The following is a 15,631-nucleotide window of genomic DNA, read 5'->3' as shown; positions in this document are numbered from 1 at the left end:
TATGCCACAAATACCCTATCCAGAGGCTGTAAAGCAACCAACAAAGCTGCATGAACATGTTGAAACTGACGGTTTGGACAGGCTTGTTCATAAGAAGTCACAATTTGATGATTCCCATGGTCATCTTTTGGACACTTTGACAATGGATACAGGACAGCCAGCTACTGATCAGAAAATTTTGGTTGTTGTACTGGACAATGCAAATGTAAAAAAATTCACTCCCTCCTCCATAAAGGTTTTCACCTTGAAAAAAACTGACTATCGACGGGAAACCAATATCTTTGTTATCTTTCATTGCTTGCCATTATTTCAAAGAGAATCCCAATACTTCACCATTGAAATTGTTGTACGCTAAGTCTATGATTTGAAGAACTAGCAAGGTGCCATTGGTCTTCACTATTGGGCATCCAATGCCTCCATAGAAATTATTGGATTGCAATGCAAGAACGCTCAAGGTGGAGATGTTCTTCAACAAGCATGGGAATGTGTCTGTTATCTGATTATCTTCAAGGTTTAAAAATCTTAACCTTCTACACCTGGCTAGAGACTTTGATAACTGACCCTTGATCTGATTTTGGCTGAGGTCTAGAGTTTCTAATGAGTCACATTTTTGCGGAATAGTAATAGTTCCAGCAATGATGTTTTTCGTCACATTAAGTATCCTGAGCGTACTCATAGCAGCCAAGCATTGGAGAATCTCGCCACTCAGAGAATTATTGGACAAATCAAGAGTGAGAAGATCACATGCATTGCATATTGAGATTGGAATACTAGAACTGAAATGATTGTCTAAGTAATCTAGATAATGGGCATATGATGGGACAATTGAAATTGACCCCTTAAGCTGGTTCGAATGAAGGTCAATGTAACGACCCGCCCCAGAATTTACGAAACGAAAAGACATTTTTGTAATTTCACTAAGTTTGTGATATTTATTTTTGAAATGGGTTGCTTTGGGCCTTAAATGGTGAGCCGTATGGGGCCCATTACTTTTTGGTCCCCTGACCCTTTCCTCTTTTTCCTCACTTTCTCTTCCCTCCCCGTGAACAACCTCTCTTCACTCTCTCTCCCCCTTTCGCTGCATTCTCTCTTCACTGAGGACCATCATACACACCCACACCACGATGGCAACACCACCACCCTCACCCACTACCAATGTCGACCTTCTCCTTCCCTTCTCTATGAAGCACAAAGGCCACCTAACCCTCTCTTGCGAGTCCAACGGCCTTCGAGCCGATTTCCAACCACTACTGGGGAAGCCAAAGGTAAAAGCCTAATCTACTCTTATTGGTCTTCATTTTAGTGGGTAGATCGCATGTTAGGGTGGAGAATCTCGATCGGAGATTTTCCAGGTTTCCTTGCCAACTTTTCAAACCTGAGGGAGTTCAGCTGGGATAGTAACAGCGTCTCCGCTCCGTTTCCAAGATTCTTTGCGAAATTTTCAAAATTGACTTCCTTGAATCTCTCCAATTGTTTGTTGCAAGGTACATTTTCCAAAGCGATCTTTTAGGTACCTACTTTGCAAATTATTGACCTTTCATTTAATGAAGAACTTCATGGTTCCTTGCCGGAATTACCAAACAATGGATCTCTTCGGTCCTTGGATCTAAAAGTGACAAAGTTTTCAGGGTCATTGCCGAGCTTTATTGAAAACCTTAAGCTTTTGGAGAAAATTGAGCTTTCATACTACAGTTTCACTAGATCAATTCCAAAATCAATGGAGAACCTAACATAATTGGTTTTTTTTTTTTACATGTCCTCAAACTTGTTCAATTAGTTCTATACATTGGGAAAACCTTATCAATCTAGCTGTGCTTGATTTGGCCGACAATTTACTCGAAGGGAGTATCTCGTCGTCTGTGTTCTCTTCCTTTGTTGCAAAGAATAGTACTTTCCAATAATCATTTCTCTGGTTAACTACCTGAATTTTCGAACATTTTTTCCAACTTAGTAGCTTACCTTGATTTGAGTTTCAACAATTTGGAAGGTTCAATACCTGTATCTATCTTCAAGTTTCAGGGGCTTAAAAGGCTTAATCTATCTTTCAACAAATTCAGTGCCTTTCCTTTCAATGGTCCACAAAGGCTGGAAAACCTTACCATACTTGATGTTTGCCACAATAGCTTACTGTTTTTCTAGTGACACAAATTCCTCATTTCCTCTAATCGTTGCATTAGAATTGGCTTCTAACAAGTTGAGAACATTCCCAGGTTTTTGAGAAATCAATCCTAATTAGATTACTTGAACCCTTCAAATAACCAGATTTAAGGCGAGATAACAAATTGGATTTGGAAGCTCAGTTATCTTAGTTACCTAAATCTTTCTTGTAACTCTAGAAGCTCCTCCAGTTTACTCATCTAATTTGACCTTCATTCAAACCAACTTCAGGGAAAATTCTCAATTTTCTTTCCAATTGCTACATATCTGGATTACTCTAGAAATAATTTCAGCTCTAGTATACCAAATGAGATCGAGGATTTCCTTAATAAGACTTTGTTCTTCTCTCTATCAAGCAATAACTTGCATGGGCCCATTCCAATTTCAATATGCAATGCTACAGTTCTTCGGCTTCTTGATTTGTCTAATAATTCTTTGAGTGGCATGATTCCCAAATGCTTGATCGCAGGCAGCCTTGGAGCACTTAATTTGAGAAGAAACAATTTTACTGGAAATCTTTCCAATTCTATTTTTACTGAAGATTGCTTATTAGAATCTCTTGACCTTAGTGGAAATCAGATCGAATGTCAGCTTCCAAAATCTCTCATCCACTGCACAGGTTTACAGACGTTGAACCTTATAAACAATCATATAACTGATAGCTTCCCATGCTTCTTGAAGAACCTATCCACTTTGCGTGTCCTTGTTCTGCAATCCAACAAATTTTACGAACACATTGGATGTTCTGAAGCAAATGAAACTTGGCCAACGCTTCAAATCATAGAAGTTGCTGCCAACAATTTTAATGGTGAAATACCGGCAACATATTTGACAACTTGGCAGACAATGATGGATAGAAAAGATGGTGTCAGTGTCCTGGGATTTACACAGGTACATGGGGCATATCCAAGTGTTTCTATTCAAAATGCTGTAACAGTTACTAGTAAAGGTTTAAAGATAAATCTGCTAAAGATTATCTCTATCTTTACCTTGATTGACTTCTCATGCAACAATTTCAGTGGACAAGTACCTAAGGAAATAGGAGATTTTGAATCACTATATGTCCTTAACTTGTTTAAAAATGTTTTCACGGGTGAAAGCTCATTGTCATTGGGCAACATACGGAATCTCGAATTCTTAGACCTATCACATAACAAGTTGAGCAGGAAAATTCCACCACAGTTGGCAAACCTTAGTTTCCTTTCATTCATGAATCTGTCAAACAACCAACTGGTCCGCAGGAAAACTAATTGGCACTCAATTCTCAACATTTTCAAGTACCTCCTTTATTGGTAACAAGGGACTATGGAGGCCACCATTGACAATAGACAACAAAACAGGATTGTCACCACCATCAAATAGAAGTCATCTAAATTCTAGAGATGAGATTAATTAGGATCTTATAATTGTCACAATTGAATTTGCATTCGGCTTTGCAATTGCGATTGGGTCACTTGCATTTTGCAGGAGATGGAGTAAATGGTATTACAAATCAATGTATAGCATCATCTTTACGATATTCCCTCAACTTGAAGAAAAAATTGATCCTCACCGAAGACATGTCCACATAAATCAAAAGTGAAGACGCTGAAATGGCTTTGAGGAGCAATCCAGCTGGACTTGATGTTATGCTTAGGGTTTGATTCCCAAATGCTTGACCGCAGGCAGCCTTGGAGCACTTAATTTGAGGAGAAACAATCTTACTGGAAATATTTCCAATTCTATTTTTACTGACACAAATGGAACTTGGCCAACGCTTCAAATCATAGATGTTGCTGACAACAATTTTAATGGTGAAATACCAAATAGGTCATTTGGTAGATGAAATGAAGAAGGAGATAGAACTAATTAAGCCCTTTCCAAGTTTTGTTAAAGCAGCTAAGTTTTTCTTTTCAATGCTATTTTGTGAAGATGGTGAGGAAATCCTGAATCTGTTACAAATTCAGGTGAAAAAAATAAATCATTAGGCGATTTAGTACTAGATATGGTGGCTTTAAAAAGTGAGCGGCAAGGTAACATGTCAAGGCACATAGCAAAATCACGAGTCCAGTTGTTGTCATAGTAATATGATGAATGGAGTTCGTTTGGACATGTTACTAGCTAACTACACAGTTTGAATAAATCATGAAAAGATACAGAACCCTCTTATGTTATCATCAGATTAAGCTAAGTTCAGGAACCTCAACGGTACGAGGAAATTTATTGAAAATAAAGCATAAAGATATACAATACATTATTACAAAATAACAAGGGCATACTTAAATTAAAATGTGAAACCATAAGGCACACTTCTTCTTAAGGCTGGGTTCGGTTGGCAAATAGTGCCAAATTCCTTGTGCCACCTGCCAGCCACATTTACATAATTACCGAAAATCAGTTACCGTTAGCCAACTGTCTACTTGCAGTTGCCAAAAATCGGTTCAACCAAAATTATTAGTTGGTTCACTTGGTAAATGGCACAACTGGTAGTTTGCAAATAAGGAAAATGGATAATAACCATAGGTTTGCAAGAGTATGGCATACCACCGGCATACAAAATCAATTATCAAAGCCATGCCATTAATTATCGGTTCGGTAAAATGCCAACCAATTATGAAAAAATGCCAAAACTATATCACACCATTATAAGCCAACTGGTATGGTTCGGTTGGTAAATCAGTTTATGGCAAAATTTTCCACCCCTATTTCTTATTCTTGAATATCAAACCCTCGGCATAACATCAAGTCCAACTGCATTGCTCCTCATAGCCATTTCAGCGTCTCCACCTTTGATTTGTGGACATGTCTTTGATAAGAATCAATTTTTTCTTCAAGTTGAGAGAATATCTTAAGGAAAATGCTATACATTGATTTTTAATACCATTTACTCCATCTTTTACAGAACGCAAGTGACTCAATCGCAATTGCAAAGCCGAATGCAAATCCAATTTCGACAATTATAAGATCTCAATTAATCTCATCTCTAGAATTTAGATGACTTCCATTTGATGGTGGTGACAATCCTGTTTCGTTATCTATCGTCAATGGTGGTCCCCATGGTCCCTTGTTACCTATAAAGGAGATACTTGGAAATGTTGAGAACTGAGTGCCAATTAGGATCCTGTCGACCAGTTGGTTGTTTGACAGATTCATAAATGAAAGGAAACTAAAGTTTGCCAACTGTGGTGGAATTTTCCTGCTCAACTTGTTATGTGATAGGTCTAAGGATTCGAGATTCTGTATGTTGCCCAACGACAATGAGATTTCACTTGTGAAAATATTTTTAGACAAATTAAGAACATATAGTGATTCAAAATCTCCCATTTCCTTAGGTACTTGTCCACTGAAATTGTTGCCTGAGAAATCAATCAAGGTAAAACTAAAGATAATCTTTAGCAGATTTATCTCTAAACCTTTACTAGTAACTGTTACATCATCTTGAATAGAAACACTTGAATATGCCCCATGTACCTGTGTAAATCCCAAGACACTGACACCATCTTTTCTATCCATCATTGTCTGCCATGTTGTCAAAGATATTGCCGATATTTCACCATTAAAATTGTTGTCAGCAACATTTATGATTTGAAGCATTGGCCAAGTTCAATTTGCCTCAAGACATCCAATGCGTCCGTAAAATTTGTTCAATTGCAGAACAAGAACACGCAAAGTGGATATGTTCTTCAAGAAGCATGGGAAGCTATCGGTTATATGATTGTTTATAAGATTCAACGTCTGTAAACCTATGTAGTGGATGAGAGATTTTGGAAGCCAACCTTCAATCTGATTTCAACTAAGGTCAAGAGATTCTAATGAGCAATCTTAAGTAAAAATAGAATTGAAAAGATTTCCAGTAAGAATGTTTCTCCTCAAATTAAGTGCTCCAAGGCTGCATGCTATCAAGCATTTGGGAATCATGCCACTCGAAGAATTATTAGACAAATCAAGAAGCCGAAGAACTGTAGCATTGCATATTGAAACTGGAATGGGCCCATGCAAGTTATTGCTTGATAGAGAGAAGAACAAAGTCTTATTAAGGAATTCCCGATCTCATTTGGTATACTAGAGCTGAAATTATTTCTAGGGTAATTCAGATACGTATCAATTGGAAAGAAAATTGAGAATTTTCCCTGAAGTTGGTTTGAATGAAGGTCAATGACTATCAAATCAGATGAGCAAACTAGAGGAGCTTCTAGAGTTACAAATGAGTTACAAGAAAGATTTACGTAACTAAGATAACCAAGCTTCCAAATCCAATTTGGTATCTCGCCTAGAATCTGGTCAACTGAAAGATCCAAGTAATCTAATTAGGATTGATTTCTCAAAAAACCTGGAAATGTTCTCAACTTATTAGAAGCCAATTCTAATACAACGATTAGAGGAAAAGAGGAATTTGTGTCACTATAGAAAAACAATAAGTTATTGTGGGAAAGATGAAGTATGGTAAGGTTTTTCAACCTTTGTGGACCATTGAAAGGAAATGCACTAAATTTGTTGGAAGATAGATCAAGCCTTTTAAGCCCTTGAAACTTGAAGATAGATACAGGTATTGGACCTTCCAAATTGTTGAAACTCAAATCAAGGTAAGTTACTAAGTTGGAAAAAATGTTCGAAAATTCAGGTAGTTGACGAGAGAAATGATTATTGGAAAGTACTATCCTTTGCAACAAAGGAAGAGAAAACAGAGACGACAGAATACTCACTTCGAGTAAATTGTCGGCCAAATCAAGCACAACTAGATTAATAAAGTTTTCCCAGTGTATAGAACTAATTGGACCATTGAACAAGTTTGAGGACATGTCCAAAAAAACCAATTATGTTAGGTTCTCCATTGATTTTGGAATTGATCTAGTGAAACTACAGTATGAAAGATCAATTGTCTCCAAAAGCTTAAGGTTTTCAATAGAGCTCAGCAATGATCCTGAAAACTTTGTGACTTTTAGATCTAAGGACCGAAGAGATCCATTGTTTGGTAATTCCTGCAAAGAACCATTGAGTTCTTCATTAAATGAAAGGTCAATAATTTGCCGGTTGGGTACCTGAAAGATCTCTTTGGGAAATGTACCTTGCAACAAACAATTAGAGAGACTCAAAGAAGTTAACTTTGAATGGAAGCTAACCGTAGAGCTTTGTGAAGTAAACTGCGGCATGAGTTGAAGCCTCTTGAACAAATTGGAGGTAGTTTAGCCTCTGTTCCTCCCAAATTACAAAAACTTAGTAGCTTCACTAAAAAATGCATGATGAAATGGATACATAGTTTTCATGCAGAGTACATTAAATCTTTTTAAAGAGTATGAGACAACTATAAAGAGATATCTAGCATTATATCTTAGGTACATGTATAATACACAAATTTGATGTGCGCCTATGTAAATCTTTTAGGATTGTCAAATGGCCAAAATATATTGGACAATAATCGAAAGAAAGCATTTTTAGTTGGTTAACTATTATAACTCCCAATCAAAACAAAAAGCCTGCTTGACCAAGTTTAATAAACCAGCATAGATGAATTATCATTATTGTTTGTCGTATATTTGTAGCTTCATCTTTCGTCTTTTCTTTACTTTCTCAATTTCTCTCACACTACAACTCATTCAATGTATTAAAATTTCAGATAAAGATAAGAGGACGCCTTATTGACTCTAATCCTCACTAACCAACCAAGCTTAAATGCAACTATTTTTCTCAAATTAAATAAATTGTACCCCTCTTCCCCCATTTTCTGCGCAATTCACCACCTAAACAATGCAATAAATTATCAAAAGAAGGGATAAAAGATTGTTACAGATGGTTAAATTTATTTACACCGAAAAATGCTTTTTTGAAATAAGTTTTACATGAAATGTATAAATTGGGTGAATCAAGCTCTTGGAGCTCTTTGAACCACTTTATGAGCCTAATTGGTACAATTGAAAATGAAGAGTGTAATCAAACTTCATGAGCCTAATTGAAAAAAATTAAAAGACCAGCTTGAAAATAAATTAAAAAGCTGAGAATACGATGCAAAAATGCATTTACCTGCTCAGTTTCAAGTAGCCTAAGAAAAGGCCTGGTATATTCTGGAAATTGAGTAATCATATCTGTACATAGGTGTTCACTTGCCTAAAAAAATAACAGAAATGAAATAAATTACAATATATTCGGAATACTAGTGTATAAAACGTGATTTCCAAAGATCCAAGCTAATTAAAATGCCAAACCCTTTCAAGCAAGCTTGGCAGCCACTGATCAAGGTGTGTTAAAACCGATGAACAACAAAATGTAAGTCGTAATCTGCAGAAGATTAATACCTTCACTAACTAAATGAATCGAGAATGAAAACATCTAAATTCTATTAATTAAGTACAATTACCAGAGGAAACTGAATAAAATGTCAAAATTGATACGTTGACATAAGGTTGGAGGCATCAAAATCACTAATAAAATATGCATAAACCCAATATGCATCAAAATCACTAAGTCTTGACTTCACTTGCTTTGTCAGAATATAAAAAGTTCAAATAATATTGTTTCCAAAAAATTTGTTCAAAGAAAACAAAAACCATTCACCTCTAACGCTCTAACCGTATAGCAGGGTGGACTTCCTCTTCCGCATTTAATGGTGAATTGAAGACCAATGCTGGCGGTAGACCAAGAGTAAGTGCAACCCAATTGCAGCAACAAAAACACAATTGACTTTCACACTACATAAATAAATGATAAAAAAACACATACTTGCACCAATGCATTGTTTTTTTTTTCTTTTCTGTGCAGCATAAAAATAAAAAATGATAACATTCCCCTGAAACCAAAGTCATCCTCCAATTTCTTGCAACAAATTTTAGTAATTACGAACACCCCAAACTTACTAAAAGATTTTCAATAACCTTCTTTCATTGCAGGGTCCAAGAAGAACCAAACCATTACAGGAACTCGCATTGCAAACATAATAGAACTAATTCAAATATGAAAACCCACAAATCACAATGCTCATATCCAGTGAATCATCTTCATGGACCACATCTTCTAAAATCGTAAAAGGCCTTTCTTTCTCCACTATTTGAATCTTACATTTCTTTTCTACTATTGATCTATGAAACCAAACTATCACTTAATTAAATCTCAAACACTTCCAACTAAATCTTAAATTAAATAGAGCTGTTCAATTATATTAAACTACATATAGGGAGGGGGAAAGAGACAAAAGAGAGAAAAGAGAGACCTGGAATTACCGGATCCTCAATACTGACCAGGCCATAATTCTGATTGGGTTTCAAAAGTGAAGTGTACACCAAATGCTATGTAAGTGTTGTCGGATGCTGAAAAGTAACTGCAATCCAGGGAACTATGTCATTTATAAGTATAAAAAAATTAGAAAGAATCAGGGAAAATCTGTGATGGTGAAAAACATAAAAGCCAAACCAAAACTATAAACCTGTATTAGAGGTTTATTAAATCCAATGTTGAAACCCATTTAATAGTATTGTTCAAAACCTAAAAAAGGATTGAATAGTCATGGTAGAGTGGAGGGAAGAAGAAGCAAGCCACTATAAAATTACAAACATCGTCCAGCTGAGAACAAATATGTAAAAAAGTTGGCCACTTATTTGTAAGATGGAGAATATATTAAGGCATGCTCATGTATGCGGAGGCTAATGAACATTGTCAGATACTGGGTACACATACCATTCATTTAGTAGATATAGAGGGTAGGAGAATGTAGTTTCAAAATTGGAGAAGACCACTTATGAAGAAAAATATAAAATAAATGTTAATTGCAAATATAAATCGAATTTTCAAACAAAATTCACTAACATAAATCTGAAATTTGAATTGTCTACGTTTTCTATTAAAACCCATTTTTTATCTTCAAGCCATCATACGTCTCAAACAACACCTTTTCATCAAAAAATTTAAAACCATTCGTACTCATAGTCTATCATGCTCAAACCAATTCGGTCTAATATGTAACAAAAACATTGTACTTCATATTTACCATACCATGTCTCCTTTCCATGTCCCTTGGTGAAGTCCATATCGTCCCACCAACTGACCATTATTTTGCAACAGTTAAAATCTACCCCACGGGATCTTGCCATAGGAGGTGAGGCTTCCGCCACCGTAAAAAGCATCGCTTCCTCTGGCTCCATCCTTTACCAAATTGTTGGAATTGATGCTCATATCTACTGGTTTAGGAGCTGGTTGTTTTGCATTTTTCGCAACCCAGCCTTCCCTCATACCTAAAAGTTCCCAAGAAAGTTAAGAGCAAAAAGAAATAATAACCCACACATTCTCCACGTTGCACATAAAGCTCATAATTAATTTTAGAAAACAACATACTTGGCACGAATAAATTTCTCAGTCCCACTTCTGTCAAAATTTGATGGCAATTCTTTTTCCCAATAATTGTTTCCTTTGTCATTAACCACGGCTACACAGAAGTACATAGAGAGTTAAGTAACAGGATAATGAATCAGAACATAGTAGTTGGTTAGAAAAGATTAAAAACACACGAAGCAAGAATGTGAACACTGAACCCTAAACCCTATATGAATACTATGAGACCATACGTAACATGCATAATAGTTTTGACAATATGAGGGCATTGAGGACAAACTTCAACACTCATGAAATCTTATAAACTTGCATTGTTTGATAAGAATCAATTATGTTTGGTTCTTTCTTGTTGAGGGAGATGTTACAACCAACTCAGCTAAAGAGTCATTCCTGCAACAACATCAGCCTATGCAAAATACGACATATGCACATACTATGCCACATATAAATTTTTTTTTTTTTTCTTTTTCTTTTTTTTCTTTTTTTTTTTTTGTGGTAGGCTGAGCTGATATGATATTTAGCATGAGAAATTAAATGACATTTAGTTTCAAAGAGAAGAGAAGGCAGCAGCTAACATCTTACCAGTTGATAAGGTACCCATGTTTAGACAGCAAGCTACACCATCTTTAACATAGTTTGGCAGCTAACGAAATGGAATTCCCCATAATTTTGACAAAAACGGTAAGAGGAGACTTATAAATAGTGCCTGCAATTCACATTTACAATAGATGTTGGCTTTCATTAGGTGAACTCAATTTCAGGACACCAAAAATATAAAGGCCACCAATTTGTATGCCTTTTTCAAGAATGCCAGACAGATTGGGGAAGCATAGAAGAGGAATAAAACATTATTAGACATAAACCACATGATGGAAACATTGCAGTACACATTGATATGCAAGGTGCAAGACACATGAGAACTGCTTCCCAAATATAGTCCTTACAAAGAGTAAAATTAGACCAGTACAATGATACACAAAGCAGGACATGAAAGAAGCGGGGGAACATTTATCGTTGAAGAAATTATGTGATAATAAACCATAGTATGCATTTCCCTGCATGTAGGCGTTTCATTCAAGAAAGTAATTCATGGTCCTGCATGTTATCGAATGTTAATGAAACTGAAAAGACATAACGAATTAAAGTAATCCAACTTAACAAAAAACGAAGACATCTAGCTGTTCAAGAAATAAAGTCAAAACATTACCTCAAGAATTCGATGAAACCTAGATATATCGTCGCGCGATTTTGAGGGAATAGTTGATATAGAAATACGGCTCAAATCCCTGAAAATGGCACCAAACACTGTCCTAGGATGATGCAACAACTTATCAAAGTCAGAAAATGCATTATCTCAGTTTATATTAGTTTAGTTTAGTTTGGTAACACATATCATCCCCGTGCAGCAACATAGAATACTTAGTAAAAGTTGCATTTCTGAGAACAAATAACCAACATGCTTGACTGAAAACACAATGCAGATGTTTTAGTAATACAAAATTACAGTTTCATTCAGGTTTCTCAGTCACCAACCAAACATTGTCATAGCTGAAAAATAACCCTAAAAGAAATTAGGAGCACAAACTAACCTTCCTTTGTCGAGCAGCAAGGAAGAAGGGGAGAAAATTGATTCCTGGAGGAGCTTTTTCGTTCAAAATTAAGTCAAGCAGCTGGAAGAAGGGGCGGGGATTGTTCGTGAGCTGGTGTTGCGGGTATAAACATATAGAAAGCTTCACTGTCTCATAACAAACACAAATCGAATATGATCACCATGTCACATTAATTACCTAAAATTCAAAAGGTTATATACATTAGTATGTTGAACAAATTAGTTACATTTCATTAAACTAAAAAATTTACAGAATATGAGAAATAAAGAATTTGTATTGTTTATATGAAAATAGAATAACAAAGAACACCATTGACTGCCATTTTATTCGGTAGTTTCCACAAACGGCAATTGCTGAGATTGTCAGAAATCTTCGAATAAAGCCTTCAATTCAACCATCCGTACACAAACATAATAGACAACGTTTTTTTGCGAATTATGGACAAAGCTTAATATTCAAATGCAATGAAGTGGAAAACAAAATCCAATTCTAGGACGAAATGAATCCTTATTAATCCTTCCTGGTTTAGTACCTAAGAACCAATGAAGTGACATTGGCAATATATGGATATGCATGCTATAAGAAACCATTCATTTGTAGATGGTATTGATTTACCAATATTGTATTTAAAAATCAACCCAAGTTAAAGATGCTATACATAGTTTGGTAAAAAATCAAAACGAATAGTTAACAAAGGAAAAGGATTAAGACGTTGAAAATACAAAGCTGGATTCTTTTATTTGGTAAAGACGGTTCCCCCACTGGCTGTCTGAAACCACAAACATTTTTTTACATAGAAACTTTATAACTAAAATAAATCTAAGTGTTATAATTGAAAAATCCTGGGATTGATAGCTATGGCATCAACAGTGCCACCACATCCCAAATAAATGAATGAAAATATAGTGATTGATGGCCAACTAAGAAGCTCAAGCTTGAACATAAACCAAGGCATAAGATGCTTACCAAACTTTTCAAATGGCTAAATTATTCATTCAAGTTGATAACTTCTTCCTGCAATCCATACGTAAGATCATTAGATGCGGTAAATAAAACATCATACTTCATCCATGGCAATCTAGCAGAGAAACCAATTGAATTCAGATGGAGCCTAATTTGTGGAACTACAGTTATATGCACTGAAATGCATTATCATGTTGTCATATTTAAAACTGAGGTTTATGCAGTATGCTATCTTTAGCATACACAAAATTTTTGCCCCTCATTTTTGAAGTTCTACACTTCATAATTCATATACTTTCAGTTTCCCTTCTAATGAAGGTATGGACTGCTTTCCATTTGGAATTTGCGTAAGACAATGTTATGATATTCCTAATTTAGAATGTGTTTCCATTCTAATGAATGCAAGCCCTAAATCACAAATATTGTACAATTAGCTCTCAATTACTTTGATGTGTTTGAGCATGTGGCAGGGTATGAGAATCAGACCCACTCCATGTTGTTCTCCGCTCTGTCATTTGGTCATTAAACAATACTTCATTCCCTCCATCCTTTATCATGTCTTCTTGGTGATCACTTGTTCGTCTCTGAACTGTATCCACAAAAAAACCACAAATTAATCCCAAAAACAATCATACAAAAAAATTGTGGATCAGATTCGATTACATACCATTTTCCCAGGATGTAGAGCTCAGTGATGATTCCCTCCTCATTTTGCACCTTAGACATCGAGATTTTAAACCAGAAACCAAAATCAAACAAACGTAAAGAAATACGACTGACAGAATCACACTGTAAGCCACCACTCCCTCGCTTCAACGGTTCCACCCACAGCACCAAAAAACAACAATAACAATAATAACAATGTACACTCAGACAAAACAAAAATGCACCAAAGCCCTCCAGTGCTATAACAGCACTTCTAGTACAACTTCGATATCTATGGACTGTTCCTTTCTCCATGTTACAGCGATAGTATTAGAGCTCTTACAACATCACAGATGCATGACCAAGAGTATTCGACAACGTTTTCTCTGATCCTTTTCATCAGTTGGTCCTAAAGATTCTATTCTTTTAAATTCATCTTCCTTTTCGGCATCAACACACATTTATCACTTCTTATGTCGAACATAAAACACCTAACATTTCCGATGACAAATTAGAAGCAACTTATCAGAATCTGGGCACTGAGAATTAAATTACTCTTTTTCTTATAGTCCCGATGGAAATTACTCATTGATTCACAATATTAATCGAACTGGAATGCAAGAAAAGCAAAATCAACAACCCATATCAAAATAATATGAAAAGATCCCAATAAACCAACCAAACAATTAACACTTAAAAAAAAATTGCAAACTTGGAGGGAAAGAAGCACAGAACATGAAGAGGGAGAAGAAGAGCCTGTTACAGAAACCTTTCTCGTTTTTCAGAAACCCAGCTCTGGGTCGAGTTCAGCTTCTTCGCCGCCGTTCTCGCCGGCTCCAATTTACATGTCGTCAGAATCAGCGGCCTCTCTCTCCCTCCCTCCCTCTCCCTCCCTTCTCTCTCTGCTTACGGCATGGTCTCACCGAGTCCCACTGCAGATCGGAAAGAAAAGGAGATGAAAGTCTCTTTCGAATGACCATCGCACCCCTGCCTTTCCACGATTATTAACACGCGGGCATCAACATCAGCGACAGAGAGAGACAGTGACAGCTTCGTACATAAAGTGAAATTCACACTAAAACACTGTTTATTTAAACAGTGTAATTGGAATCCTTACTTCAGAGTTAAGTAATTTTTGTGTGACCATGAATGTAGGTAAGTCCCTTGACCAAACCCTAATTACAAATTTTCAATAACCTTTAAGTGGAAAATTGTCACATGAGAGATACTAATTGATATAATTGGATTTATTCATGACATTGTGAATTTGTGAGATTGCTTTTAATAATTCGGTTGAGTTTGATTTGTAAATTTTTTTCATGTAAATTTTTTATTAATATGCTTCAAAATTTCAAAAAAAAAATGTGGCATTTGTAAATACTTAAAATGCACTGCAAAAAATTTTCTAATCCGAGAGAATTGACACAATTCGTATTGTGTTTTAAGCTTCACAAATCTCACATTCGTCCTTGCAATTTTGAGAGAATTCATTAAACATTTTAAGAATTCTACAATTTTATCTAAGTTGTCTAATACACCCCATACAACCTCATACAATTGACCAACTCACTGCATTTTCCCATTTTTCTAAGACACCATCTACATGGCATTCTAGATTATTTGTATTTAATATGTGTTCATAAAGTGGTACATTTTCGTGTAAATTATTTTCTTCTTTTTCTATTTATTTTGGATAGGGATGGGCATCAACCAACCGAACGAACAAATTGACCAACCCAAAGCATATTGGTTGGTTTGGTTTTAAACAAGAAAAAAAGGTCAAACAATTTAAAAGTCGAATCGAACTGATTTACTTTTGATTCAATTTTGATATTATTGAAATTGACTAAAATTAAACCAAACCGACCATGTATTTTTGTAATTATTAATTACACACGTCAACTTATTATAGGTTATTAAGAGATCTTACAATACACATATTATATGTGACATCCCACATC

At 35.6% G+C, this 15,631-nt stretch overlaps 2 protein-coding genes across 51 annotated transcripts; one reads left to right on the top strand and one right to left on the bottom strand.

The window, feature by feature from the left end:
* Window positions 1-1,124: 1,124 nt before the first annotated feature.
* LOC103965155 (receptor-like protein 33) lies at window positions 1,125-3,453 on the top strand. The gene is made up of 2 exons (XM_048577297.1): window positions 1,125-1,265; window positions 2,389-3,453. Exons 1-2 carry the CDS (start codon window positions 1,125-1,127, stop codon window positions 3,451-3,453), a joined length of 1,206 nt encoding a protein of 401 aa, XP_048433254.1.
* A 1,984-nt stretch (window positions 3,454-5,437) lies between these two features.
* Window positions 5,438-14,592, bottom strand: LOC103965156 (receptor-like protein 47). 50 transcript variants are annotated; one of them, XR_007254815.1, is made up of 13 exons: window positions 14,440-14,591; window positions 13,693-13,742; window positions 13,471-13,614; window positions 13,029-13,076; window positions 12,042-12,239; window positions 11,660-11,762; window positions 11,035-11,158; window positions 10,456-10,546; window positions 10,117-10,355; window positions 8,686-9,445; window positions 8,337-8,409; window positions 8,155-8,238; window positions 6,840-7,326 (listed from the first exon to the last, which is right to left on the bottom strand). XR_007254815.1 is itself a non-coding variant. In XM_048574854.1 (6 exons), the coding sequence occupies exons 2-6, from the start codon at window positions 9,371-9,373 to the stop codon at window positions 6,051-6,053; spliced, it is 621 nt and encodes a 206-aa protein (XP_048430811.1). In that variant the 5' UTR covers window positions 9,374-9,445; window positions 9,551-10,110; the 3' UTR covers window positions 5,438-6,050. The 50 variants fall into 50 exon arrangements, 3 of the variants coding, with proteins under 3 accessions (XP_048430811.1, XP_048430809.1, XP_048430818.1); XR_007254831.1 differs by having other exon boundaries at window positions 8,155-8,409; window positions 8,686-8,755; window positions 9,338-9,445; XR_007254842.1 differs by having other exon boundaries at window positions 8,155-8,409; window positions 8,686-8,755; window positions 9,348-9,445.
* Between the last annotated feature and the right edge of the window lie 1,039 nt (window positions 14,593-15,631).

Source organism: the organism of the source record quoted next, unplaced genomic scaffold (genome assembly GCF_019419815.1).
Source record: "Pyrus x bretschneideri cultivar Hongxiangsu unplaced genomic scaffold, Pyrus_bretschneideri_v1 Contig11, whole genome shotgun sequence".
Taxonomy (NCBI): Eukaryota; Viridiplantae; Streptophyta; class Magnoliopsida; order Rosales; family Rosaceae; genus Pyrus; species Pyrus x bretschneideri.
This window is presented reverse-complemented; position numbering and strand designations above follow the sequence as displayed.

Excerpts from the sequence above, each read along its gene's own strand:
- LOC103965156 (XM_048574852.1), bottom strand. The coding sequence starts at position 9,373 with ATGGCCTGGTCAGTATTGAGGATCCG. Across the intron at positions 8,410-9,347 it reads TGGTCAGTATTGAGGATCCG|ATTACGACTTACATTTTGTT; the intron begins GTAATTCCAGGT and ends AATCTTCTGCAG. Across the intron at positions 7,327-8,154 it reads GGCTACTTGAAACTGAGCAG|AGGCTAAACTACCTCCAATT; the intron begins GTAAATGCATTT and ends TGGGAGGAACAG.
- LOC103965155 (XM_048577297.1), top strand. The coding sequence starts at position 1,125 with ATGGCAACACCACCACCCTCACCCACTACCAATGTCGACCTTCTCCTT. Across the intron at positions 1,266-2,388 it reads CACTACTGGGGAAGCCAAAG|GGAAAATTCTCAATTTTCTT; the intron begins GTAAAAGCCTAA and ends AACCAACTTCAG.